This window comes from Sphaerodactylus townsendi, linkage group LG11 (assembly GCF_021028975.2).
Source record: "Sphaerodactylus townsendi isolate TG3544 linkage group LG11, MPM_Stown_v2.3, whole genome shotgun sequence".
Classification (NCBI taxonomy): domain Eukaryota; kingdom Metazoa; phylum Chordata; class Lepidosauria; order Squamata; family Sphaerodactylidae; genus Sphaerodactylus; species Sphaerodactylus townsendi.
Window position 1 is genome coordinate 78,744,868 of NC_059435.1, and position 27,959 is coordinate 78,772,826.

The 27,959-nt window shown below is 53.2% G+C and overlaps 1 protein-coding gene across 2 annotated transcripts; it reads right to left on the reverse strand.

Moving 5' to 3' along the window:
- Positions 1–7,487: 7,487 nt before the first annotated feature.
- ASB10 (ankyrin repeat and SOCS box containing 10) lies at positions 7,488–20,307 on the reverse strand. Of its 2 annotated transcripts, none has more exons than XM_048511245.1 (5): positions 20,032–20,307; positions 15,037–15,304; positions 14,386–14,890; positions 11,339–11,452; positions 7,488–8,538 (listed from the first exon to the last, which is right to left on the reverse strand). In XM_048511245.1, exons 1-5 carry the CDS (start codon positions 20,288–20,290, stop codon positions 8,353–8,355), a joined length of 1,332 nt encoding a protein of 443 aa, XP_048367202.1. In that variant the 5' UTR covers positions 20,291–20,307; the 3' UTR covers positions 7,488–8,352. The 2 variants fall into 2 exon arrangements, with proteins under 2 accessions (XP_048367202.1, XP_048367203.1); XM_048511246.1 differs by lacking the exon at positions 20,032–20,307 and adding an exon at positions 15,840–16,041.
- Between the last annotated feature and the right edge of the window lie 7,652 nt (positions 20,308–27,959).

Below are 27,959 nucleotides of genomic sequence, written 5' to 3' on the forward strand. Positions count from 1 at the left end.
ACCCTTGGCGACCCGATATGCAAGCTCTTTCCACATTTTTCGATTAAGTGCTGCTTCCTTCAGCTGGTTGATGCTCATGCCTGTATCAGCTTTTATGGTATCCAGCCATTGTGTTCTTTGCCGTCCAGGTCTTCTCCCACCACTGACAAGTCCGAGCATCATAGATTTTTCTAGCGAATTTGATCGCATCACATGACCGAAGCATGTAACCCTGAGCCTGCTTATTTTCCCTTCTAGTGATGTATCTGGTTTTATGCGGCTCAAGACTTCTGCATTTGTCACCCTAGCTGTCCATGGTATGCACAGTAGTTTTCGCCAACACCACAACTCAAAAGCGTCTATTCTTCTTCTGTCGGCTTTCTTTATAGTCCAGCTTTCACACCCATGCATGGTTATGGAGAAGATGATGGCTTGGACTAGCCTGTGCTTGGTTTTGATGCTGATGTCTCTGCTTCTCCAAATGTTATCCATGCTCAGCAGCATTAAGCTTCCGATCCTAATGCTATTCCTCCGCTTTTTTTATATTTTGGGAGTTACTTCTCCATTACAGTCAATTTTTGATCCTAGGAAGATGAAGTCCTGGACGCACTCAATGTCCTCATTGTCAATGCTAATTTGGGCCCGATCTATGTTAGCTGTCGTCATGATGTTTGTTTTCTTCATATTGATAAGGAGGCCCATTTTTTCGCTTTCAGTTTTGATCTTCACTATCAACTATCTCAGATCACTCTCGGTCTCTGCAAGCAGTGTTGTGTCATCTGTATAACAAAGATTGTTGATGTTTCTGCCACCAATTTTCACTCCTATTTTTGAGTCTTGTAGCTCTGATTTTCGCATGATCCCTTCGGCATAGAGGTTGAACAAGTAGGGTGAGAGAATGCAGCCCTGTCGGACACCTTTGCCGATTTGGAACCAGTCTGTGTCCCCATGTGCCATTCTTACTGTGGCTTCCTGGTTGGTGTGTAGAGCAACTGTATCAGCTTGATCAGATGTGGTGACACACCTAGTTCTTGCAGGGCTTGCCATAGCTTATCATGCTCTACACTGTCAAAGGCCTTGCAGTAATCAATGAAGCACATGTAGATGTTCTTCTGGTATTCTTGAGCTTTCTCCATGCTCCATCGCAAGTTTGCAATGTGATCGCAAGTGCCACGACCACGTCGAAAGCCTGCTTGTACATCAGGGAGTTGTGCTTCGACGATTGGTCTTAGCCTTTCTTGAGAAGAACCTTGCTTGCATGTGGGATGAGGGCTATTGTGCGATAATTGGAACAAACATGGAAATCACCTTTCTTTAGTAAAGGGATAAAGCATGATCTTTTCCAATCCTGAGTCCACTCAGTGGATTCCCATACTGCCTGGCACAAGGCCATGATGGTTTTAACTGGTACAGGCTGTATTAACTCTGCCGGGATATTGTCTATACCAGGTGCTTTGTTTTTAGCTAGTTGCTTCATTGCCTTAACGACTTCTGACTCCAGGATCGGGGGCTCCAAATCCAGGTTGCCTGCCATTTCTACCTGCAACAATATAACTCTTCTGTGTATTCTTTCCACCTTTCCTTGATAGTAGGATGGTCAATTAGTTCCTTTCCTTTCTTGTCCTTGATGTTTCCTTTACCGGCCATGAAAGGTTTTCATGTCTTCTTGATCTGCAAGAAGAGGCCCCTTGTGTGGCCTTACAGGAAGTCTTCTTCAAGTTGTCTACAAGTTCATTCCAGTCCGCTTCTTTGACTTTCCTCGCTGCTCACTGAAAATCTTTGGGATCCGACAATTCTCCATGTGAAAAATGTGGCCAGCCAGTCAAAGTCTTCTGTGTGCAATGATGGTATGGAATTTGCACATGCCACTCCTTTGGAGCTCCTCTTCTTGTATATAATTTCAATTTTATCCTTTGCCAGAAAAACTTCCTGATTTATTTCTTTGTTTAAACTGTACAAGCCTCTGGTGCCACTTGATTTTTTTTCTTGATGTAAGGGAAAATATTATTTTGGTGTCCCTACAGAGCTGCTAATCTTCCTGTTGGTGAAGTGCCTGGCTGAACAACTACTAGACCGCCCAGAGCCCTCTGGGGATGGGGCGGTATATAAAATCTAACTAACTAACTAACTAACTAACTAACTAACTAACTAACTAACTAACTAACTAACTAACTAACTAACTAACTAACTAACTATAACTAACTAACTGAATGAATGAATGAATGAATGAATGAATGAATAGACTATTCTTATTGTTTAATTTAATTTATAGAAGTGGGAACTTTTAAGGTGTATACGCAAAGTCTAATTTACCATGGGCACACTACTGCATTGCATGTTGACAAACAAAAGGGTGGCTCATGCTAGAATTTTGGAGGGGAAAAAAAAATCTCCCCCCGGTCAGGAGTCTGTGGGAAGAGGCTTAAGGGCACTTCTTACAAGGCAAGCCCCACTTGCTTTGATTACCCATCCTAAAGCAGCATTGCAGTGCTGCCCCCTGGCGGCCTAGAGCAGCAGGGCCTCCCCCTCTTTCTTACAAGGGGTCAGCCAGGCATGCTGGGGATTCCCCCTCTCTTGACCTGGCTCACTGCTTTTGGCTACAGCGAGGCCTGCTTGCCCTCTGCAGTTCACTCCCCCTGCAGAAATGGCATTCGTGGTTATATGGAACCAAAGCACTTCCCAGTCCAAAAAGCAATCCATTAAGGGGGGGGGGGGGGGGAAAAAAACCACACAGGTGGCTGACATGGTGGGGCTTGAACCTAGGCTGACATTCGTGAAACAGCACGATTTGGGTGCCACCTCTGAAAAGTCCCCTTCTTGAGTGCCCCCCAGTTAGCTGACAGGGATACCTAAAGCAGCCCCCCCCCCTGCCCCCAAGATTACTGTAGTCACAGGGAAACAGCCAGCAGGTCCCAAGTCATCGAGGGTTCTGGGTCAACCTCAGCCCCTGAATGGAGGCCGGAGGAGGCAAATTGGGCGGGGGTGGTGTCAATTGTGGTCCTTTCGGGGTACTCTTCAAGGACAGACCCAGACAGAATGCACCGCAGTAGTCTAATCTGGAGCTTACCCGGGCTCGCACCACTGGGCGGGAGCTTTTATACCCAGGAAAGCCAGCAGCTGTCTCAGCCAGCGAAGTCTCCTCCGCGGCCACCCGCTCATCCCAAACCCAAGCTGGCCACCTGCCGGCTTTTCCAGGGGCCACGCCCCATCCAGGACGGCAGGATCATGGATGCAGGGATCAGAATGTCCACCCGTAGCGCCTCCATCCGGTCAGGGCGAAGTGCCCCCCCCCCCACGCCGAAACGATCTCTGGGGCCCTCTTCAAGGGTCCCGCGGCCTCCCTGGGCTCGAAAGCGCGGAGGGAGGGGCGCCTGCTTCTTGGGGGGCCCGCTCCGCCTGAATTTCCGAAGGTCCCGCCCAGAGGCCGGATGCGGATTGTGCACAGCACCCGCGGGGGGGGGGGGGGGGAAGGCACGGCAGGACCTTGTACCCCCCTGGGCCCGAGCAACGCCCACCCAGTTCTGCCTTCCAGGAAGGACCGAAACCCCAGCAGGCTCCTGAGAAGTCCAGAAGAACCAACGGGGTCGTCGTCCCCCCCCTTCCCCGGTCACCATCCGCCGCTGCTGCGCATCCTGCATCGCAGCGCCCCCTGGCCAAGGGACGGACGGGCCCCGCCTCCTCCCCCTCTCGCGGGTCTGATCCTGTTCAGCAATTGGCGCTGACCCTCCCCCCCGAAACCACCCCTGACTGGGAGGGTATCGGCGCCCCCCCCCCCCGCGCGGCTTCCGAGACGGTTACCACGACATGCCAGCCGTCCTTGGCAGATCCTAGGCCTGGAGGCCAGCCCCCCGCTCCCCCCCCATCCCTCCATCTAAAAAAGCCTCCTGCAACGGGGGAAGGGTCTGACTGTCTCCCCGCCTCCCCGGAATCCGCCTCCCCCCAGAAGCCCGACACGTGGGGGATCAGTTGCCTTTGGCAAGTGTAAATGGGGGCCCGCCGAATGCGTGGGGCCTGTACGCCGCCCCCCCAGCCGGGGAGGAACCGGGAGAACCCCTCAGGAAGCCAGGCAGCCTGGCCTTAGTCCAGGTGTCCCCCCGCCCCGCCCCGCCCCGGGCTGGAGTGGGGGGGGTGTCTCTCAAGCTGAGGAAGGGGCCGCTGGGAGCTGAGAGAACCCTTCAGTCGGCCTGGGGGACGGGGGCTGGAGCAGAGTATGGATTCCGGGACGCAGAAGAGGGCAGGGGGCCCTTGGTGTGGGGGGGCATATTGGCCCCCTGGTCTGCCTGAGCGATGCTTCTGCGGCAAAGGGCCAGAGGGAGGGGGCCTCTGCCGCTGCCAAGCCACGAGTCTATGGCCCTTCTCCTCGGAGCCCCGGGCAGAACTTGGCCTAAGGCCCCACCCAGCTTCAAGGCGGGGGGGGGGCATGAACCCATGATGTCTCCCGGCCCCTGTGTGATTGGCGTCTTCGGGGACTGGGGCCCCCATTCGCTGCTGCCCCCCTCCCCCGCCAGGGGTGAGAACTCTTGCAGGACAAGAGAGAACTTCCAAGACAAACTTGGGAAAAGTCCTTTTATTTGGGGGTGGGGGGAATGCAGGAGCTACAAAGACATGGAGGAGGGGGCTGTGAAACGGCCAGTCTGTGCACCGCTCGAGAAATGGAGGGGTTCCCTCCATTCCCTTTTGGAGGGGGAGGGAATTTCTAGAATTGGAACGTTGGACGCCACTGCTCCCCCCTTTTGAGGGAGGGGTGGGAGTTATAGTAGTAGACTGCTGAACGCCATTTATTTTATTGTAACTTATTATATTTACTAGATATGTTTTACGGTTTCGCTGCTTTTAAATGTTTTAATTGATTATGTTGTTCTTTTGTGTTGTACACCGCCCAGAGCCCTTCGGGGAAGGGGCAGTATAAAAATCCAATAAATAAATAAATAAATATAAATAAACACTGCAGCCAGGAACAGGAACCAGTATGGGAGTCAGAACAACAAATCCTACTGGATTCAATGTAGGTGACTAGTTTAGTCAGCCGTGGGAAAGCTGTGAGTAGAACCTGTCACAGTTTCAGGAAAGCGCTTGGCTCCCCAGGACAGTTTTGTTGGGGAAGCAGCAGCAGAATGTGAGCTGGACGGGAGGGAGGCTGGATTCGCAGCCGCTGGCGGGTGAAGGGGCAGAGGAAACCCGGAAACCGGTCATATTTACAAGTGACAGAAAACAGGGAGGGAGTTGCTGACACCAGGGGGGGGGGGGGGGAGAATTCCAAATGACTTTGAAGGACTGAAACTAACAACATGAAAAGCAGCCACCATATAAAGAATTCTGCACTTAAATGTAAGAAGACTAACAGGCACAGAGCTCAGGTCCGTGATTTGGAGGTGGTGTGTGTGAAAAGGGTCTCAGAAGGGCAGTGGGTGGATCAGCTGAGCTGGGGTGAGTGGCTGACTGCTACAAAAATGCAGACCCTCTTGGGGGCTGCCTTAATACGAGGGGAGCCAGCAGGCCATGAGACATCAGAACCCCCACGGTTTGAGGAAGGTGCTGACAAATTGGGAGAGGGTTTTTGGAGAACGGCGAAGGCAGTGGGGCTTCTGATCCACTCGCCCTTCAAGGAAAGGTTGCAGGGAGTGGGAGCGCTTAGAAGCCCAAGAGGGAGCCATGGCCAGACACTGCAGGGCTGTTGCATGGCTGGGACTTGGTCGCCACTGCTAGTGAGCATGACTGACAGGGTGTCAGGTTTGGGTTGAAGACCTTGCTGAGGGGGCGGGCTCTCACTCTCTCTGGAGGCTGGGCAGCCACCTGCCGGGAATTCCCTACATTGAGCAAGAGGTAAGACTAGTTGACCATCACTGACCGTGCCTGGTCATCTTGCCACTCAGTAAAATGCGGGGGCGGGTTTGGATGATGGGCCATTTACCCATCACATCTGTTGGCTGGTCAGTCAGGGATGAGCAGCTGGCACGATGACCTGTCCCCTCTTGGGCCGCTGCAAGATCTTCCGCAAAGCTTAACTCCACAACACCCAAGGAAGGATTCCAGGGGAAGGGGCACCTGATTGGTTGGCTTAAACGGGCAAGCAGCGGTCTGTCCATGGGACAAGGGAAGGGGATCCCTGTACCCTCCCCATGCCCCTTTCTTTGTGGGAACTGGGCAGAACTGTTTGCTCCCCTGGGAAACTCCCAGCTGGCCTTCAAGGTCTTGGCCTTGAGGGGGGGGGTGGCTTTGTGGAGAAGGAGTGGAGAATTCCCAGCGGGGACATAAAGGCAGCGGCAGCGGTGGCAGCAGTGGCGTTGGGTGGAAACCTCAGAGGGTGGAGGCAGGAGCCCCAAGGTCTGAGGGCCTCTTCATCCTGGACTGGCCTTCTGGCCCAACAGCCCAAGAGTTGGTCAGGCAGAGGCAGGCCTTTCCCAGCCTCCCTTCTCCTGGCATTTGGCTCTGCTGTCGAGTGAGTGGTCGTGGGGGCTCTGCCCCTCCCCAGTCACGTCCACTGGGTCATGTGCTAATCAGAATGTTATTATTTCAACCACTGGCCATAAAAACAGCAACAAACTCCAAAAGCTACACGTATTCCAGCAGTACAACTCAATGCAATGTCCAGTAATCCGAACAGCACCCGACTCAGAGTCCTTGAGGCCTTGCTCTTTGCTCGATTACTGCCTGGCCAGGTGCCACAGAGACACACCTCTTCCTTTCCCCTCCAGCTCTGGGCCACTTGCCTGGCATCCCCACGTTCCAGCGTGCACCACGCAAGCCGAGGTGCCGCCTGCCAGGTTGCTGCTGCTGCCGCCTCTGCCAGCGTTGTTGGCCATTCTTTCTTTCTGACCAATCGCTGGCCTCCAAGGGGGTCTGTGGCTTTTGCGCACGGCCTGCTTGGGATGCCGCTTCCTTCTTGCCCAGTAAGCAGCAAAGCCTCCTTGTGGCAGTGCCTGCCGCCACCGCCGCCACTGCGAGCATGACCAGTGAACCCCCAGAAGTTATTAGAAATATATCCTGTTGAACCCTGACCCTGTGTGTGTGTGTGTGTGTGTGTGTGTGAGAGAGAGTATTAATAAGGATTTGTTTAGGCCTTTAAGTTTCCCCCCCATGAAGCCAATCCAAGCATCTGCCTGGAAGAATGCAATTGTTTAGACTTTTAAAGAAGTAGGCATAGAAATAAGGATATTACCCAACTCTTTTCTTGTCTTTATTTTTGATATATGTATACCTTTAGATATGTTGTAGATTCCTTGGTATTACATTGATATTTTGGGTGCTGTGTGGTTTCCGGGCCAAGTATGGCCGTGTTCTAGCAGCATTCTCTCCTGACGTTTCGCCTGCATCTGTGGCTGGCATCTTCAGAGGATCTGATGTTGGGAAAGCAAGTGGAGTATATATATCACCCTGGACACTCCAACAGATATATATACTCCACTTGCTTTCCCAACATCCGAATCCTAGCATACCTCAGCTTCAGATAGGAGAAATCGTAAGGCTGCTAGAACTAAACCTTTACCACCTTTACAAGTGATTCCGGACGTGAAAGCCTTCGACAATACGTTGATATTGCTTTGCTTGTAATATTACCTTGCTTGAGACAGAGTTTCAGAAGTCAGTCACTCTCCTGTTACCTGCCTGGCAGGTAAACCCATCAACATAAACAAAAGACTTTTTGGACTTACAAGTGATGGGATGTGCCTTGGCCGTTTGGAAGAGTCACCCTACTTCCCATTGGACTATTTGAACTTTCCACTGGCAAGATCTGAAGACCCATTGGACAATGTGAATTTTCCTTTGACAGAATCCCAAGGAGCTAGCCTCAGGCAAGAAGGTGCAGCCTTTTCTTTTGGGACTTAATCCCATCAGCAAAAGCAAAAGACCGGCTTCCTCCCCTTTGTTTTAGATTGTTTCTGTATTACGATGGGGACTGCCCCCTTCCCCCTCTGATTGGGTGAAAAACTGTATAAAAAGGGCTGCGTTTCGCTCTGTAGAGGGCGGTCTGGCCTGGAAAGAACTTGAAATCCCAATAAAGAACCTCTGCTCTGAAGGCAGCCGGCCTCTGCATCCACTCATTGCCGCCAAAGCTGAAATCACTCTGAAATCACTATAAAAGCTACCAGGGCGGCTGGGAACAGGACCACTCATGCCCCCGGCCACTGGCCATAGCTCCAGGACAGGAGGTTGCCACGGTCAAGTCTGATGTGGGGCAGAGGGCAGATCCGCCAGCCAAGAGCCCCAGAATCACACTGCAATTGTCAAAACGGGGCAGACAGGTGAGGCGGTGTACCTGTCGCAGCTGCTGTTCTCTGTGCCTCGCTTGCCCAGCAGCCCTCGAGGGAGTCAGCCGGGGCGAGGGGCCCCCTTCAGCCAGCGCCCTCCTGACCCCAGGGTGGGAGGTTGGACTCAGTACAGAACGTCCTCAAAGCGGAGTAGCAGGAACTGTTGGAGGGGGGGCGGCAGGCCCAGCTCCGGCAGAGCCCGGAGGATGTTCCCTTCGAGGCAGCTCCGCAGGGCACACCGAGCCAGGTGCTTCAGGGATCGGGGCCTCTGGCCCAGGGCGAAGAGTGACTGGAAAAACCGGGGGTGCATCTGCAAGAGAAGAGAGGGCATCGTGAGCTCTCCTGAGAACACAAGGACACCACAGCCTCCGGGGAGGGTCGAACCAACGGTCCTGCCAGTATCACATTGGTCTGTTGCCTGGGGGGGCCAAAGTGGCAACACCCACAAAGATGGCACTCAGGTGAAAACCTCCCCGGGGTGGCTGCGCAGAAGGGGCCCATCCAGTCATGGTGGGCTGTGGGCAAGAGCCGGTGGAGTTCTCCATCCAGTTGAATTCATGCCCAGTCGTAGTATCATGAAGGCAGTGTGTGTTCCACAAGCTCTTTACTCCCTGAGTGAAGAACCCCAGTCACCCCAAAGGCTTTTGTGAGTCAGGAGCCATGCTCTCCGTCTTTGGGGCCTCCTGGTTCCTCCTGAATCCACCTGCCCAGAAGCCCCCAAGTGCCAGGACTCAGAGGCCACGACAAGGGAAAACCCCCTAATCTTGAGTAAACCTTTTTCATGTAATCTTTTCCATACACTCAAAAGTCCAAGATTCTCTTGCCCTTCTACGTAGGAGAGTGTTCCAGCCCCTTTTCATGCCCTTCCCATCTGGGCAAGATCATTTTTGAAATGGGTTGCGTAGAGCCATCTAAAACTGTTTCTAAAAATGCTGACCTTTCCCTAAAAATGCTGTAGTGCACGTTTGGGTGTCCCCCTGCTCGACAGCATTGTTAATCAGCCTTCCATTGCAACCCCCAATATATCTCCTTGGTTGGGGAGCAGCACCCCCCCCCCCTTTGGGGCACTTCCACTCCCACAAAGCTTCCACAGAATCATGGATTGGGCTCCCCAGTGCCCCGCCCGAGGGGGGGCGCTTCTTGGAATCTTACAGGAAGAGGTCGCCCGATCTATCCCTACTGCATGGCACAAGCGATGCCAGCAATACTCTTGTGGATGGAGAGTTTGAGAAAGGCAAAAAGCTCTCCGGGGCCACTGACACACAACCCCTGACACCCCCACCCCCAGTTCATGAAGGGCCACTGGCTCACTGGCAGACAGCGGGGGACAGGAGAGCCCTGGCCCCCATCCCAACGCCCCTGAGACCCCCCTTCTCACTTCCCTCCACTGCAAGAAGTGTCCACTTATTTTGGGTTTCTGCTTCCCGTTTTTCATTAGTCCGCAATGCGTAAGAACACTCCTCTTCTGATCCCGTGGCCTTTAGATTTACTCGGGAGGCTTTGGGGAGGGACATTATTAAAAGCCTTTTGAAAGTCCCAAGTAGATGGTGTCTCCTGGGCTGGTCTTATCCACACTGCGGTACTAAGAAGCTTTCTGGGACAAGTCAAACCTTTATAAAAGAGACAGACTTCACTTCGACTGAATGGGAACCAAACTGTAGGCCATTCATATAAAAATTAACATCAAAAAGTTGGTAGAGCAAACTTCCAAGGGAAAGCCAGCAAGAGCCATCGGGCCTCTGGTGCGCCATGACTCATCTCCAAGGGACTGGGGGAGCAGTCGCACGGTCCTCACTGCCCTTTTCTTGATGGTTTGACAATTGACAAAAAGTTCAGACACTTTTCAACTATCAGTGAATGTTGCTGCTGAAGCTACTTCCATCTGGGACAGTTAGTCAAAACAGTCACAGAAAAATTTGATTAATTGCTTTTTAATAGAGGTTAAGAGTTGGGACTGGCCTTCTTATACTAGAGGTAACTCATGTGTGCGTGCTGATTGGCTTATTTACACATAAACATACGACCTCATATTTATTTATGAATCAATCAGATATCTAGATATGACCATATGATTGCAATTGAGCAGCTTCCCCCCCCCACCCCCCCTATAAACATGCACTTCTGTGACAAGCAAATCAGATTTCTCTGGGTGGACATCTTAGAAGAAGGTCAGGTGACACAGCAGGGAGACAAAAGCTCCAGCCTGATTTGCTGTTAAAACTAAGACAGGCTATAATGTAATGAGGCAACGCCAGGAACTTCGGTAGCTTCACTATTTCTCTTCCCAGTAACTGTAAGGTTAATTTTTTCAAGCCTGTATTTTTTTCTGTCTTGCTCAATAAAAATATTTTCTTTTCTCATTAAAAGCTAAACATTTGTACAAGTTTTCTGTCAGAGAATTGAACTCTACTCCCTGACTCTTTTGCATTATCAAGAGTTAAGAGTTGTAAATCACCTGAGAATCATGGTGCTGGGAGGAGGGGCCACCCGGGCCATCTGGCCCCACCTCCTGCTCAATGTGGGATCAGCCTAGACTGCATCCCAGATGACAAGGGATTATCCTGCCACTGCTTGAAGACTGTCTGTGAGGGAGAACTCACCCCTGCCCTGGGCAGACGATCCCTCTGTTCAACAACTCTCACTGCAAACATCTTCTTCCTAATATCCAGTTGGAAACTTTCTGCCTGTAATTTAAGCCCATAATTGCTAGTCCTATCCTGTTCTGCCAACAGAAACAGCTCCCGCCCCTCCTCTAACCCTTTCAATATTTCAAGAAAGCCATCATGTCCCCTCAGCCTCCTCTTCTCCAGACTCAACTTTTGCCACGTCCCTCAGCCTTTGCTCATAAGGCTTGGCCTTCAGAGACTCTCTAGACCGGACAGGAAGGGTGTTAAGTGGTGGTCTATATATCAAAGAAAGCACAAAGCCAAAAAAAAACCCCAGAAAACAACCGGGAATGAAACACCTCCACAGAATGAAGGGTTCCTTAGAAATGGGGGTGTACCATCACCCCACAGATCGAAGTCAGGAGGCAGATCTTGAGATGGAGTGGGAAATAAGGCCCGCGTGGGGTGGACTCCTCTCAAGTAGGACCAGACCCCAAGAATCACCTGCACAAGTTCAGCAGGGACAGCGTCTGCCCACTCTTCTGTGACTCGGACGTGCTCGTAACTGTTGAGCAGGGCCTCGATGGTCCGCGGGGAAGCACAGCAATGGCGAAGCACCTGTGCAGGAGGGAAGCACACACAGAGAGGTGACGCAGAACTCAGCACAGGGTCAGATGAGCAGTACCAGTGTGCCCAGAGCATCTTGGCAGGATCCAGCTGCGTGGGCTGGCCTGCCTTTCTCCAGCTGCTCCTCGGAATCTGAACACTGGTGCGTGGGCAGGCTGCGTGGCCCCGGAAGGGGAGAGCCACTTATCCTCCTGTCTCTCCTGCATCCGGCCTGGTGAAGCTGTGGCTCCATTCTCTGTGGCACACCCAGAAGTAGAATCTGCCAGCTGCTACAGAGCGGTCGTGGAAGCAAGAGGGCGGCTTCAGGATTTCCAGGCTTTTGGACCTCTGCCCTAAGGCTTACTAGCTCTTAGCACCACTGCCCGCCCGCCCGCCCACCTGCCCACACTGATGGAGGTGTGGCAGCCTACCTGAGGTTACAGATGGAAAACACTTCCAAGTGAGCAAGCCGTTCCCTGTCCATGAAGAAGGTAATGCAGCCTTCAACTGAATCAGGGCCTCAAGCCCAGAATCCTCTACTCAGGCCGGCAGCCGTTTCCCAGCGTCTCAGGCTGAGGCCTTCCCACTCACCTCCTGCCTGGTCCTTTTAGCAACAGAGGCGGCTCCCACGGCCCCTGGTTGCATTGACAGCTGCAGCACCTCTCCCCTCAAGGGGTGTGCGCACGCAGAGGCGTACCAAGGCAAACTGGAGCCCTGGGACAAAACCTGAGTTAGGCGCCTCTCCCCCTGGGTATGGGCGGCCACCCTCCCCGACCATGACCAAACAATGATTTTTTGCACCAGCTCACAAAACACCTCCCACTCCCAGCAAAACATACATAGCTCTCTCCCCACCAACTCTTTTCCTAATTTCCTAATCACAACAACCCTATGAGGTAGGTTGTTAGCCTGAGAAACAGCTCCAAGCCAGTGCAAGTGGGTATTAAGCATGTAAATCTCTCACAAATCACCCCCAAGCAAAAAAACATTGGTACTTCAAACAAATGTCACGCATCATCCTCTCACAAAACTTACCTCCAGGGTGGGAATCCAGCACCCCCCAAACACCATCACTTTCAATGGTTCTTAAACTAGTGAGCTCAGGATTCTTTCTTTTAAATCCATCCACCTGTAAAGGGAGAATCTGGGGTCCCCTGTTTAAAGCTAAAATTGAAAAGTGATGCTGTTTAATGGGGGTGGATTCTCCCCCATCCCTGAGGGAAACAGCATCACTTTTGAGGGTTGGAGATTCAGATGAAACAAATACCAGATTCAGCCAGAAATTGGGCAAATTTGGGCACATTTGGATATTAAGAAATTGTCCAATGTACATGTCCTGCCCAATATGAACAAATCTGAGTGTTCACAAAGAATGATATTCGGTGCGAATTTTTGTACTGTTTTTCGGCCTGCAGGGAGTGCATTTTTAAAGCTAGCGGCACCAAGATTTCAGGGTATCATCCAGAGACTGCTCTAGTGATACCACCCAAGTTCGGTGATGTTTGGTTCAGGGTAAGCAAAGTTATGGACCCCCAAGAGGGTGCCCCCATCCCCCATTGTTTTCAATGGGAGCTAACAGGAGATGGGGGCTACCAATTTGAGGGACCATAACTTTGGTCCTTCTGAACCTAACTTCACCAAACTTGGGTGGCATCATAAGAATAGTTACCAGATGATACCCTGAAATTTTGGTGTTACTATCTTTAAAAATACACCCCTGACAGGAACCCCAAGAAATGTGCCCAAGATTCTTTGTTTTGCAGGGGGAGGGCGGGGGTGTTCCACTGTGGGACCTTCCACAAGCCACGCGGAGGTTCTTGCAATGAGCCAGGGCCCCTCCGCACTGATGGGACATTATTTGGAGACCTCCTTGATGGCTTCCCTGCGTTTCTCCCACAGGAAGAGCAGTCAGACCAGTCTAGGAATTAAAACCAGCAGCTCACCTTGCCCGTGCGAGTGTGGCCGCAGCACTCTGCCTGAGAAGGGGGGGGGGGTCCTGGAAGGCCCGCTGTCACACTGCGCAGGTGGAGCTTCTCAGGAAACATGGCTGTCTCAAGAAGAGGCGGTGCTGAGGGGTGGCCACTCCTGGCTTCAGGGCTTCCCTTAGCAATACTTCAGCACCAGCAGAACTGGCACTTAGCCATGGAGAGGAGACTGAATGTCTGCTGGGCTGTGGGTCGTGGAGCCCTAGAGACCTGTGGGGGGAGGGCGGGCTGTGGCAAATGGTCACCCCCCCTCCCAAGGAGGTGCAGAGGAGGCCTCAAAGCTAGAGAGGCTGGGCTGAGATGTATTGCCTTGACTGCCTCGTGAGAAGGCCGAAGGTCCTGCGGTCCAGTTCTACAATCAGATCCTCTGTCCCAAACCACCGGAGCACCTGAGCGGGGCTGCCCTTGGAGGCCTGGGGTGGTTCTCCACACACACGCTGGCAGGGCTGCCGGCTGCACCTCTGAAAAGTCCCGGGGGGTTGTGGGCAGAACCTGCACAGAGCAGGAGGGGCTGGGGAAGGGCAAGGGCTCAACGGCTCTGAGATGCTCAGAGTTCCCACTTGCTGCAGGGCAGCTAACCTCTGCAGTCTGCAGAACAGCACTTCTCCACCTGGAGGACAGCCACACAAGCAGGACTCCCAGTTTTCCAGCGGACAAGACGTCCTCGGCAGAGGTCAGGGACCCCCACTGCTGCTCCTCCCACTCAGGGAGCCCAGGAACGCCTGCCCCCCCCGCCCCCCGGGGAACTGATCCCAATGAAGCCGGGGGGGGGGGGGGGGCTGTCCTAGCCGAGAAAGCCTGGCTGCTTCCAAGAAAAGGCTCCTGGGGCTGGGGGAAGGGTCCTGTTGGAGTGGGGGGGGGACACCACAGAGGGCCTTCCTGCTCTCTCGCACTCTGCTATGCACTAGCCATACCCCCCCCCCGATGCGCCTCCAAAAGCCCCCCTTCCGTCAGACACACCTTGAGAAGGGCTCCTGGCCAGATCCGCACGGCCCCGTGGTTGAGCAGGTCGCGCACCGCCTGCTCCGGCTGGTGGTCCGTCTTGTAGGCGGCCGCTTGCAGGATGTTGTGCATGGCCATGTTGCCGCTGTAACTCATGATGTTGACGTTGGCGCCGTGGGCCAGGAGCAGCTCCACCACACGGGGGTTGGCATTCTTGCAGGCCTGGTGGAGCGGGCGCTGGCGGTCGTGGTCAGTGGAGTTCACCTGGGCACCGGCGGCCACCAGCTGCTGGCACACTTTGAAGTAGTCCTCCATGGCCTGGGCCGGGTGGGACTGGGCACAGGCGGCATTCAGGGGGGACTGCCCCTCCCCGTTCCTGGCCTCCAGGCTGGCCCCGTAGCTCAGGAGGAGCCGGACATGTTCCACCAGGCCCAGCCGAGCCGCCCTGTGCAGGGGGGTGTCCTCCTCCTCCTCCGTGGGGCTGTTCACAGTGGCCCCGTGGCACAGCAGGAGCCGAGCACACCTGCAAGGAGGGCAAAACAGTCTTCAGGGGCTGCCGGGCCACGGCCAGGGCCCGCCCCCCTGCAACAGCCCTCCTCCCGGCCCCTGGCCTGGGGGCACGGCTGGTTTTGAAGCAGGGTGGAGGCCTGGCCATGGGGGAGGACTCACTGGAGGGACTCGGGGCTCTGGCAGAGGTGCAGGGGCTTCCACCCGTCCTCAGAGACCGCCTCGGGGTCAGCACCAAAGGAGAGGAGGAGTCTGGCGCAGTCGGCCTGGGCAGCTGTGCAGGCCACATGCAGCGCCGTCTGGCCGCCGGGGGCCAGGTCCACATCTGCTCCCCGCAGCAGCAGGTGGCGCAAGCAGTCCACGAAGCCACGGCTGGCTGTGATGTGGAGTGGGGTGGTGAGCTCTTCTTTGTAGGTCAGTGACCACAGCCCTGCAAGAGAGATGGCCGGCACGTCAGACCGGGGCACAGAGTCGGGGCAGCGTGGCCCCCTTCAGTCAAGCAGAGAGCTGGTGGGTGGGGGGTGGGGGTGGGGGCTGATGCAGTGGCACGTGGCACGTGCTGAGGCACATGAACCCCTGAAGCTGCCCTCCACTGAACCAGACCACGGGGCAGTCAAAGTCAGCATTGGCTGCACAGCCTGGTGGTGGCAGCCCCCCTCCCCCCTGGGCCGGGGTCTTTCATGCCACCTACTGCCTAGCCCATTGGAGTGGAGATGCTGCCCGTTCCCAGCATGCCAAGCCTCTCCAGGCCTAAAGACGACATGGCGAGGGATGTTGGGGTCACCACCAAAGCAGCAGCAGCAGCAGCCCCTTCCCCAGGTCAGCCCCTCCCTCCTTTCAGGAGGCTCCTGCGCCCTCAAACTTTCCTTCCCTGACTGTCCAGGGAGCTCCCCCCCCACCCCGCAGTGCCTGAAGCTCCCCCATTGCTGGGCAGCCGGCGGCCCCCTCCTCCGCCCCCAACCCACTCAGCCAACGGAAATTGAAGCGGTAGTCCTTCCACTCATCCAGGTTGCTGGTGTCAAAGATGGCGTTGGGGCCCACCCCACTCTCGGGGTCTCTGAGGAGGCAGAGGATGGCGCACCCGTCTCCGGCCAGGAGGGCTTGCCAGAACGCCTGAGCGGGGCCTTCTGCCTTGGCAGTCACAATGGGCTCCATGGAGGGGGCTGGCCTGGCTGGGGGGCGGCAAGCGGGAATCGCTGGGAGCCAGAGCCCTGCAAGCACAGGGAGGGAGAGAAAGCCCACTGCGACTACTGCGCTGCCACCGCCGCTGTTGCTGCTGCCCAGGAGTCAGGTTGCAGCTGATGCTATTCTTGAGCGCCTGTCTTGTGACAAACCAGAGGGGCCTGTGTCAAGGGGAAGCAGCAGCAGGGAGGCACCGCAGCGAAGTGGAAGGGGGGGGGGGCGTGTGTGTTGATGTTGCCCTCGGCTTGCCCTCCTCCCAGATGACTGCAAAACAAACCTGATAGCAAACAGAAAGCCCTCTCAAGGAAGGCCAGGAGGACAGCATTGACGAAGGCATTCGAAGAAGAGATAGCAAAACAGGCAGCAAATCAGCCCCCCCACTTTCACCAGACCACTGCCCAAAGAGTCCGGAGAGCCTGTAAGTCCAGATGTTGACCACCTGCGCAGTGGAGGTCACGTTCTTTCAGGCCTACCTGTTCTGCCCTGGCAAGTCCCCATTGGTCAGTGGTAACGTGCCTTTGCAGAGGGAATACAATCAAGCACAGATAAGAGCCTTGAAAATTGCAACCACCCTTGAAGCAGTAGACAGTAACCATTTTTAAAAATCAGTTATCCGTGGCCCCAGAGTTATGTCCGTGGCTGTACTGACAGGCAACCTGTCTTTGTGGAAAAGAGCAAAGGACTGGTTTCCAGTGCAACAAGATGGGTCTCTTGAGCACCCCAAATCCCACCCAAGGAGTCTGAACAGCAGGCCTTTAAAAGCAAAGTGTTTGAGGAAGGGAATCGCACAGTGGAGCCACCCAAAAACTGAGGTGGGCCCTTGGCTAGTTCACCTGTCGTAGGTGGCCTGGTACGTGGAAGGGGTGGGTGGGTGGGCAGCATTGTGGCCAAGTTTGCCAAGGATACCAGATTGTTCAGGGCGGTGGAAGCTGAGGCTGACTGTGAAGAGCTCCAAGACATGTTTTGTAAATTGGGGAACACCCAAGAGGCAGAGGAAGTTCCGTGCCAGCCAGGGCCAGGGGGTGGACTCTGGAACAAAACCCCTGATTTCAAATGCATGCTAATGTGGTCAACCTGGTATCAGGGGGATTGTGTCTGTGTGACAGATATGTTCCCAATTCTGTGTAACTGCTTGAAATAACACATCAATGCTGCTCAAAAGATATATGTAACCAGCCTGCTCTATGTAACCACTGCCATCTGTGCATTCTTCCCTTGATCTCTACTTTATGGCTTCATATGCATTGTAGGAAACATGGCTCCCCCTGGCTCCTCTGTCCCATGAGAAAAGAATTACACCCATTAACTCATGGGGCAGGAAGTCTGCTTGAGTCTGAACACTGTCTGCCACTGACCTTGGGGCGCCTCAGCTCCAAAGACTGTTTTCCACAAACTCTTGGGAAACCGGGAGGGGGGCTTCCAGCGGCGAATGAAGGGGACTATGAATGCCAGCTTCATCAGAACTGGCTTTGCCAAGCATGGGGCTGCGATACCTCATCAATAAATGCTACTGATCAATACCTCAGAGTCCATTTATTGACTTGAGGTTCTGAGACCGAACATGTGGCTGAAGCCCCGACTGAAAGAGATCTTGGGGTTGCTTGCAGGGGACAGCTCAGTGAAAAGATCGACTTCATGTGTGGCAGCAGCCGTGCTGGGGATTGTTAGGAAAGCACGGACCAGCCAGCATTGCAACGTCCCCGTAGAGCTCCACTGTGTGGCCCGACTCGCACTTCCTCTGCGCACTTCCAGTTGCTCCGTCTCAACAAGGACACTGCAGAGCTGGAAAAACCAGCCAAGAACATGAAGGGTTTCAAACCCTTTTGCCGCGAGGACAGGCAAAAGAGACAGGGGCTGTTCAGAAATAAACTAGTGAGGGGAAACACCACGTCTCTGTGCCTGTTTATTGACTTAAAACCCGCTCCTCTCTCGGGTCGCTGGGTTCTGGGTGGCTCACTACTTTCCATAAACAATCTACCGGTATTAGAAGAGATAAGCCATAGTTTTAAGAACAATCATTTGGCATCTCAGACTGCTGCTGTCAAAACTGGTGCTGCTGCTAATAGGTGGCAGAAAACCGGCCTCTGAGAGAACAAGCCCTCCAGAGAGATCCCTCCGGGCCTGTCCAGTCATAGCGCCTACCTGGGATCGGGCCGACAGGTCCCCCTCAGGCCATTTATCCAGCAGGAGGAAAAGCTCGCTGGGTGTTGTCAGCATATTGGCAGCACCCAACTCCAAACCTCCTGCCAAGCTGTGCCAGGGGGTGCATCCAGATCTTAAACAACATCTGGGATAGAACCAACCCTGAGGAACCCCACAAACCAGGTGTTGCCTGCTTGAACACCCATCCCTAATGGTTGCCGTCTGAATGTCCCTGGAGGAAGAAAGCAAACCAGGCAAAGACGGCACCACAAATGCCAGGGAGGCCAGGGAGCTCACCCAAATCGAATGCTCGGCAGTATCCAACACTGATGGCAGATCCTGCTCTGATCAAGAGGGGTCCAGAGGGGGTCCACAAGGACCATCTTGGTCCCTAAGTCCGCCCTGAATGGACTGAGTGCTGATGTTTCACCCACAAAGGCCTGGAGCTGATCAGCGACTGACGGCTCTCTCAAGTACCTCCCCCAGGAAGTGAAGATTGGACACCGGGTGGTCATTGGGGCGGCATCTTTATCTAGAGAAGGTTTCTTCCAAAAGAGTTGGGGAAGCAACCCTGAGAGAGAGACTTTGATTCTCCCTCAAGGAGACTCCGGCCCCATTCTGACTGGCTTTCATCCTCCCTCCCAGCAGCCAACATCAGACAGCAGAAGCAGGTGAGACAGCCCAGAAAGGTGCCAGATGTTGCCAGCAGAAGCTTTCCTCCACCTCCCTAAATACTAGAACTCAAGAGCAGGAGAAAGTGCTTCTTTGCTCAACCCCCTCCCCCCCCGAGGAAATAGGGTTGGGGTCCCAGGCACAAATGCCTTTCTCAGGGGGTGACATACATTCACACAAGATGGGTCCGTTGGTGGCTGCCAGCTGGGTTGCTGAAGGGAGCCTCCATGTGCAGAGGCTGTCAACCTTTGGACACCAGTGCTTGGAGGCGTCGTCGTCAGGGGCAGGCCTTGGCCTCTGCTTGGCCCCCCAGAGGTTGGGATGCTGGACAAGAGAAGCCCTCACAGCCCTGACTCAGCAGAATCCCCCCCCCAGGAGCTGGAGGGCCCCCCCCCCCGTCTGCTGGGAAGGAAGGCAGGCAGGCAGGCAGGCAGGCAGGCAGGCAGGCAGGCAGGCAGGCAGGCAGGCAGGAGCGTGGGGGATGCCGGGGCTGGGCTTTCTGTTCAGGAAAGAAGGTGAGTCAGAGGGAACCTGACGCCCACCCCCAAGATTATGTCTGCAGCAGAGAAAGTGGACAGGAGAGGGTGTTTCTGTTTTGTTTTGTTTTCTTCTCCATAATGCTGGAACCCCCACCCCACCCCCACCCCCACCCCCTCGCGATTCAAGAGAGGGAAAAGGAAAGCCCTTCTGGACTCCACAAGCATCACATGATCATGGAATTCAGTGCGTTGGGATACAGGGATGGCCACACTCACTGATGACTTTAAAAGTGGGCGCCAGGGGGGTTCAGGGAGGACCTTTTCATCAACGGCTGCTAGTCATGGTGAGCAAGATGCCCCCCCCCCACACACACAGAGGGCAGCATCCCCTGGAACTCGGTGTCAGGGGGCCACGTCCAGGGGAGGCCTGCTGGGCTGATGCGGAGTCCCTCTGAGGCAACTGGGCGATCCCACAGGGCTCTTCTCAAGTCCTCCTTCAGAAGTGCCTCACAGGTGTGAGCCCTTCCTGCTCCCGAGCCAAGGTTCCTGCAGGCTGGAAAAGCAGGGCTTTCCCCCTCTGTTCCCCGCCCCCCCACCCCCACCCCACCAGCACGCTGGCCTGGGGGTCACAGATCACCTCCCCCCCTCTTGCTTCGCTGCCAAGCACCACCCCGGCCCTTACCCCATTTGTGGCTGGTCCAGCGCAGGTCATCATGGCTCTTGGCCAGAATGGTGAGGTTGACTTCAGCCCGCTCCGAGAAGTGCCGCTGCACCTGTTCCAGGTCCCCCGTGTACAGGGCATTCTGGACCACCATGTCTTGGCACTCCAGCGGCTCCTTGCGGCCCCTGAAGCTACTCCGGACAGGCCCTGCCAAGCCCCGGCAGGCCTCTGCCTTCTTGGCCTGCTCCCGGCAGGCCCCCCCCCTGGCTCCAAGGAACATGGTGGGAGGACCCAAAGGAGGGGAAAGGCCTTGACCGGAGCTCTGAACTCCGGCTGAGTAGCTTCCCTGCTGCCGTTGACCTTGAGCAAGGAGCAGATGGGCACCTGGCCTGCCTCAGCCATTATAAATAGAGCACTCATCACCCGCCTTGCGTCTAGCTTGGCCTGGATCGTCAGGAGCCGGGAAAGCTTTCCGAGTGGGCCAAAGGGGGACCAGAGTGAGCCATTCGGATCTCGGCTTCAGTGGCAGGGCTTCCCGAGCCAGCTGCTAGGTCTCGGACTTTGAAGCAACAAACGGACAAGTGTATTACTGATCAGCAGTGTTTATTGATCGACATCAAAGCACCCAGCTTGACTAAGCCAGTTCTGGAGAACCCTTTCTTTCAATGCTAGTCCCCCCCTCCCATTTCCCCAAGAAATGTGAGAGTTAGTTTGGAGCTGAGGTACCCCAAGGTCAGTGACAGACAGAGATAGAGAGCCACCTGGCTTCCTGCCCTCATGAGATAACAGAAACAATCCCAGTTCTCATGAGACCAAAGTGTCAGGGGAAAGCCTAGTTATCTACTCAGTGTGTGAAGCCATAAAGATCAAGGAAAGAATACCCCAGAACGGCAGTGGTAACATATAGCAGTCTGGTTACATATATCTTGTAGCAATCACCTAGATCAGGGGTCTGCAACCTGCAGCTCTGGAGCCGCATGCGGCTCTTTTGTCCTCGTACTGCGGCTCCGCATGGCTTGGCGGCTCCTCTCAGCCTCCTTCGGATAGTTGCCCTAAGGGTTAATGGGAAAGAGTCCCCGTTCCTTGAGAGGCACAGTCCAAGTCGACTATCCCAAGCCACTTCCGGCTTCCCTGTCCCAGCTGCCTGGTTGGCTGATGCTGGTGGTGACAGCGTGGGATGGGGGCGGAGCACCGCTGGTGGATCCTCTTGAACAGCTGAGCGATGAAGGGCGGGAAACAGGAGGGAGTTGCAGGACGTCAGATTTTCAGCGCAATCCTAACCTCAGTTCACCCCTCTTGAATGGGGGGGTCAGGGGTCGACCCTGCTTTGGGTGACCTCATTTCCCCCAATCCCAAGTCCTTCTTGGAGGGTGGGACCACATGGGGGACCCCAGCAGCGCCACCTTGGGTTGCAGACCCCCCCAGCAGCCCAGCTGAGCTCCGGGGGCTTTCCTGGCGGATGGCAGCCTGGCTGAGTCCAGGTGAGATAGACGATGTCAGGTTTTAAAGGAGTTATTACCTGCAGTCCTGCAAGGTTGCACTCGTCGGGGCTGTTTGATGGGGAGGCGGGGGTGGGTGGGAATGGTTTGCTTCTGCATTGCCAAGGAGGGCAGGAGTGCATGGGGAAAGCCTTGCACGTGGATCTTGGAAGGTTTACTTCAGAGTAAGCCATTGTCAGCTTGTAGAAGGTAAGCTTGTAGATCGTGGAAGGGAGGAATGCAGAGATCATCCTCAGCCATGGTTGTCACGGGTTGCCAACTCCCGGCGGGCAAATCCCAGAACATTTGGGGATAAATATAATTACATATTATAGATATAATTGTTTATACAGAGTGTAAAGGTAAAAAAATATGTATACAGTGTTATCTTCATTTTAAATGTAAAGAAGTATTTGCGGCTCCAGTGTTTTCTTTTCCATGGAAAAGGAGTCCAAATGGCTCTTAGGGGTTAAAGGTTGCTGACCCCTGACCTAGATACAACCCCCCTGACATTCCACCCCCTTTAAAGCCCCCTCCTCCTGGTCTGTGAGGGTATGAATTATGGGATGCTTTCATTAGTCGGGGAGGGGGGGCATCAACCCATTCGTTGTAACCTGGTGGAAAATGGGTCCAAGGTACAAGGTACTGCTTCCGGCCCCTGTAGTCCTGCGAATCCATGATCAAATCCACTTTGCGACACAGATCTTCTCCAATCCACTTGGGAGGGGGCACCACGAATCCTGGATGCCAACGATCAGCCGGGGTGCCTTTTTCAGCCAGCTGCAATGGAACACTGGGTGTCTGCCACCGAAGTTCGTGGGCAACTCTAGTTCAACCATGGAAGCCATCAGCTCCAGCCACTGGCGTAATGCCCATTGGGCAAGGTGGGCAGCTGCCCAGGGCATCACCTTGTGGGGGGCATCAAAATGCTGGGTTCGTTTTTGGGTATTTTAGTGGTTTTCCACTTTTGGCCTGCAGGGGGCGCAGTTTTTAGGCTAGCAGCACCATAATTTCAGCGTATCATCAGGAGACTGTCCTTATGCTACCCCCCAAGTTTGGTGAGGTTTGGTTCAGGGAGTCCAAAGTTATGGACTCCCAAAGGGGGTGCCCCTATCCCCCATTGTTTCCAATGGGAGCTAATAGGAGATGGGGGCTACAGTTTTGAGGGTCCATAACTTTGGGCCCGCTGCACCAAACTGCACCAAACCTGGGGGGTATCATCAGGGCAGTCTCCTGATGAGACCCTGAAAGTTTTGAGACTGTGCCTTCAGAAATGTGCCCCCCACAGCCTGCAACCCCCATTGACAGCAATGCAGAAAACTCAATGCAGAACAAAGATTCTTGGGCAAATTTCTAGGATGTTCCTGCAGGGGGTGCATTTTTGGATGTATCGGCACCAAAATTTCAGGGTATCATCTGGAGATGATGGCAACCCCCAAGTTTGGTGCAGTTTGGTTCAGGGGGCCCAAAGTTATGGACCCTCAAAACTGTAGCCCCCATCTCCTAATAGCTCCCATTGGAAACAATGGGGGATGGGGCACCCCCTTTGGGGAGTCCATGGTACCTTTGGGACTCCTTTAAACCAAACCTCACCAAACCTGGGGAGTAGCATAAGGACAGTCTCCTGATGATATGCTGAAACTTTGGTGCTGATATGTCTAAAAATGCACCCCCTACAGGCACCAATGCCCTGGTGCAAAAAAAAAAAAAGTTTGGTGGAGTGGTGGAGTGGCCGCCCAGCATGGGGGCATCCAACTCAGGTTTTGCCCAGGGCTACAGTTTGCCCAGGGCTGCCTCATTATGCCCCTGGCTCCAGCTCCTCTTAATATCCCAACTGAAGCTCCGACAGGGCTGACTCCGGAGCTGCTGCCAGCCAGGCCCGGCAGGCCCACTAAGCTGTTGAATGAGAGGACGTTCACTGGAAATCTGGCCGGGCTCCCTGGCAAGGGAAGGTTGGAGTTCGCTCTGGGCACACGGAGACCCAACCTCTGATGCAGTGGCATCTGCTCTGTGGCAGGGGCAGGAACTGCTGGCAGCCGGCACAGAAGGCAGGGAGGGGGGCAGGCGGTGGGAGCAGTGGGGGGAGGGTGCTGGCTGCTGCCATTCCTGGGCAAAACCCACTCCGCAGATCGGCCTTGTCTCCTTTGAGCTGGAGGGGCCCCTGTACAGCCCCTCCCTCCCTTGGCAATTTGTCCAGAAGTGTGTGTGATGGAGGAAGTGAAGGAGAAAGAATCCCTCTGGGTCATCAGGGTCATGGACATCCCCCCCCCCCCATAGATGCCTGCATTATGTCAACTGATGTTGCCTTCAGCCAAAGGCTCATGGAACCCAAATGCCCGCACTGTCCCTCACTGTCCCACCGGCCTGGTCCTCCATCCCACTCAGACAAGAGCAGCAGGAGCCCCTCCCCAGCCTGCTGTCCTGAGGCTGGGAGCCCCCAAGTTCTCCCTCAGACCCCCTAACCCACCTAGCAGTTACTTCCGCCCATTCAGATTCTTCCTGGGGGGGGGGGCAGGCCTCCAGCCCAGGGTTCTCCCAGCCGTTTGCTTGTCCTATTTTAAGGGGGACTTGCTTCAGTGCAAAGGCAGGGCAGGCTCAGAGACCCCTCCCAGGATAAATGTCTCCGGGGCATCCGTGGTCCAAAAAAGGCACTCGAGGGGCTAGACAGGTCTGCTACACCAGTTGCTTCCCCCTGGCTTTTGAATGCAAACTTCTAAACCGTAGCCACCCAGCAACAGGTGTTGGCCGTTGCTGAGAGGAGAATGGCTTTGGTTCTTCATAAGAACATAAGAACTAGCCTGCTGGATCAGACCAGAGTCCATCTAGTCCAGCTCTCTGCTACTTGCAGTGGCCCACCAGGTGCCTTTGGGAGCTCGCCTGCAGGATGTGAAAGCAATGGCCTTCTGCTGCTGCTGCTGCTCCTGAGCACCTGGTCTGCTAAGGCATTTGCAATCTGAGATCAAGGAGGATCAAGATTGGTAGCCATAGATCGACTTCTCCTCCATACATCTGTTCAAGCACTTTTTAAAGCTATCCAGGTGAGTGGCCATCACCACCTCCTGTGGCAGCATATCCCAAACACCAATCACACGTTGCGTGAAGAAGTGTTTCCTTTTATTAGTCCTAATTCTTCCCCCCAGCATTTTCAATGAATGTCCCCTGGTTCTAGTATTGTGAGAAAGAGAGAAAAATTTCTCTCTGTCAACATTTTCTACCCCATGCATAATTTTATAGACTTCAATCATATCCCCCCCCTCAGACGTCTCCTCTCCAAACTAAAGAGTCCCAAACGCTGCAGCCTCTCCTCATAAGGAAGGTGCTCCAATCCTTCAATCATCCTCGTTGTCCTTCTCTGCACTTTTTCTATCTCCTCGATATCCTTTTTGAGATGTGGCGACCAGAACTGAACACAGTACTCCAAGTGCGGTCGCACCACTGCTTTATATAAGGGCATGACTATCCTTGCAGTTTTATTATCAACTCCTTTCCTAATTATCCCCAGCATAGAGTTTGCCTTTTTCACAGCTGCCATACATTGGAGTTGACATTCCCATGGAACGCTATCAGCTAAGGCATATAATCCCTTCTTCCTGGTCTGTGACTGATAGCACTGACCCTCTGTGGCGTGTATGTAAAGTTTGGATTTCTTTTGCCCCTATGTGCATCACTCTTTTTACATTTTGCTGCATTGAACTGCACTTGCCATTTCTGAGCCCACTCACCCCCCTGAACTATCAAGGTCAGCTTGGAGCTCTTAGCAATCCTTTGTGGTTCTCACCACCCTACATAATTTAGTATCATCTGCAAACTTGGCCTACCACACTACCCACCCTACTTCCAGGTCATTTATGAATAAGTTAAAGAGCACTAGTCTATCTACTGGATCCTTGGGGACAATTCCACTCCCTACATCTCTCCATTGTGAGAACTCCCCCATTTATACCCACCCCTTTGTTCCCTGTTCCTCAATGGTTTTTTAATCCATAGGAGGACTTCCCCTCTTATTCCTTTCATTGCTGAGTTTTTTTTTCTCAACAGTCTCTGGTGAGGAACTGTAGAAAGCTTCTTCCTTGGAAATCAAGTGAATGTCCAATGGTTCCCCACACGATATCCACATGTCTGTTTACACCCTCAAAAGAACTCTAGTAAGTTTGTAAGACAGGATCTTTGCTCTCTTGCAAAGCCATAGCTGACTCCCTTCCTCAACGGAGTCTCTGCTTCTTTCTACATGTTTAATAATTTTATCTTTAATGATAGATTCTACTAATTTACCAGGAACAGATGTCAAACTGACTGGCCTTGTAATTTTCCTGGGGGGGGGACCCTAGACCCTTTCTATAAAGATTGGTGTGACATTGGCCCATCTTCCAGTCTTCAGGGATGGAGCCTGATTTCAGGGATAAGTTGCATATTAATGTGAGAACATCAGCAATTTCATGCTTGAGCTTCCTTTAAGAACTCTTGGATGAATGCAATCCTGAGCCAGGGATTTGGTAGCATTTAGTTTTTATCAATGGCTGCCAGAACTTCTTCCTTGTCTACTACTAATTTTCACTAGTTCCTCGGATTCACCTCCTAAGAAGCTTGGTTCAGGTGCAGGAATTTTCCTCACCTCCTCTTTGGGTAGGGAAGACAGATGCAAAATTCATTCAGCTTCTCTGCAATCTCCCTGTCATCTTTTAGCACACCTTTTGTTCGCCCCTTCTACATCATTCTATCTTGGACCTACCTCGCTTCCTAGCTGGCTTCCTGCTTTGATGTGTACTTGAAGAACTGTTTGTTGCTAGTCTTGATGTTAGCCACTGCAACCATCGTTTCTATAATCCTTTTTTTTTGCCTCCTTACAGCTGTTTAACTTGCTTCTCTTTTGCCACCATTTGTGTTCTCTCTGGTATTCTTCATCGGATTAAGTTGAACTTCCATTTTCCTTAAAAGACATCTTTTTTTTCCCTAATAATGTCCTCAACCTCCCCTTTGTTAAATCCATGGTGGCTTTCTTTTGGACTGGGCTGCCTTTCCTAACCTCTGCGGAACACATTCCAGCTTGAGCTTTTAAGACTGTGTTTTAAATAACCCTCCAAGCACTTGGACATTTCCTTTTTTGGACTCTCTTGATTTTTCCCCTTTCAGCTTCCCCATGACTATCCCCCTCATCTTTGGAAATTTCCCTTTCTGAAGGAAATTCGTAGCTTCAGTAGTAGTTGCTCACTTTGTTCAAGCATGCTGGAGATACTGGTCAATCTGACAGGCATTGTGGTCGCTGTTCCCCTATTGGCTCAACAACACTGACTTCCCTTTTCCAGGTCCTGGGTCCCACATAGAAATTAGATCTAGGATCACATCTCCCTGGTTGAAGTTCTACAACCATCTGCTCTAAGCACAGTCATTTAACATATCCAGGAATGTTCTCTCCTACTATGACCTGAACATGCATTTTTCCAGTTTATGGGGATAGTTAAAATTGCCCATTACCACAACATTTTTGCTTTTGTTGGCCTCTCCTAATTTCTTTTTTCCATCTCAGAATCCTCTTGTGCACCCTTTGGTCAGAGGCTGCATAATATATTCCTAATGTTAAATCTATGCTTCACCCCTTGGTATTGATATCCACAGTGCTTCTGTAGAGGAATCCAGTCTCCCCTGCATTGTCTATTTTATGTGACACTATGCTCTCTTTGATGTAGAGGGCCACCCCACCCCAATAGCCCTGTCCTATCCTTCCTGTAGAGCCTGTAACCTGGGATAACAGCATCCCACTGGTTCTCCTCATTCCACCATGTCTCTGTGATGCCTACTATATCAATGGAGAGTAGAGTTGGAGTGGCGTGGGTGGCCTGGAGTTCTGTAGATGATACCACAAATTATGTGTAGGGTGGTGAGAACCACAAAGGATTCTGCGAAAGAGCTCCAAGCGGACCTTGATAAATTAGGTGAGTGGGGCTCAGAAATGGCAAATGCTGAGTTCAATGTAGCAAAATGTAAAGTGATGCACATAGGGGCAAAAAAAATCCAAACTTCACACATGCAGCTACAGGGTCAGTGCTATCAGTCACAGACCAGGAAGGGATTTAAGTCTTAGTTGATAGTTCCATGGGAATGTCAACTCAATGCATGGCAGCTGTAAAAGGCAAACTCTATGCTGGGGATCATTAGAAAAGGAATTGATAATAAAACTGCAAAAGATTGTCATGCCCTTATATAAAAGCAGTGAGTCGCGACCGCTTGCCAGATGCACTGTGTCAGTTCTGGTAGCCATAGGGTTGCTATCAGTCAGCGGACCAGGAAAGGGATTTAGGGCAGCCCTGAAGGATAGTTCCATGGGAATGTCAACTCAATGCATGGCAGCTGTGAAAAAGGCAAACTCTATGCTGGGGATCATTAGAAAAGGAATTGATACTGTGAAACTGGCAAAGATTGTCATGCCCTTATATAAAGCAGCAGGACCGCACTTTGGAGTACTCAGGCCCAGCG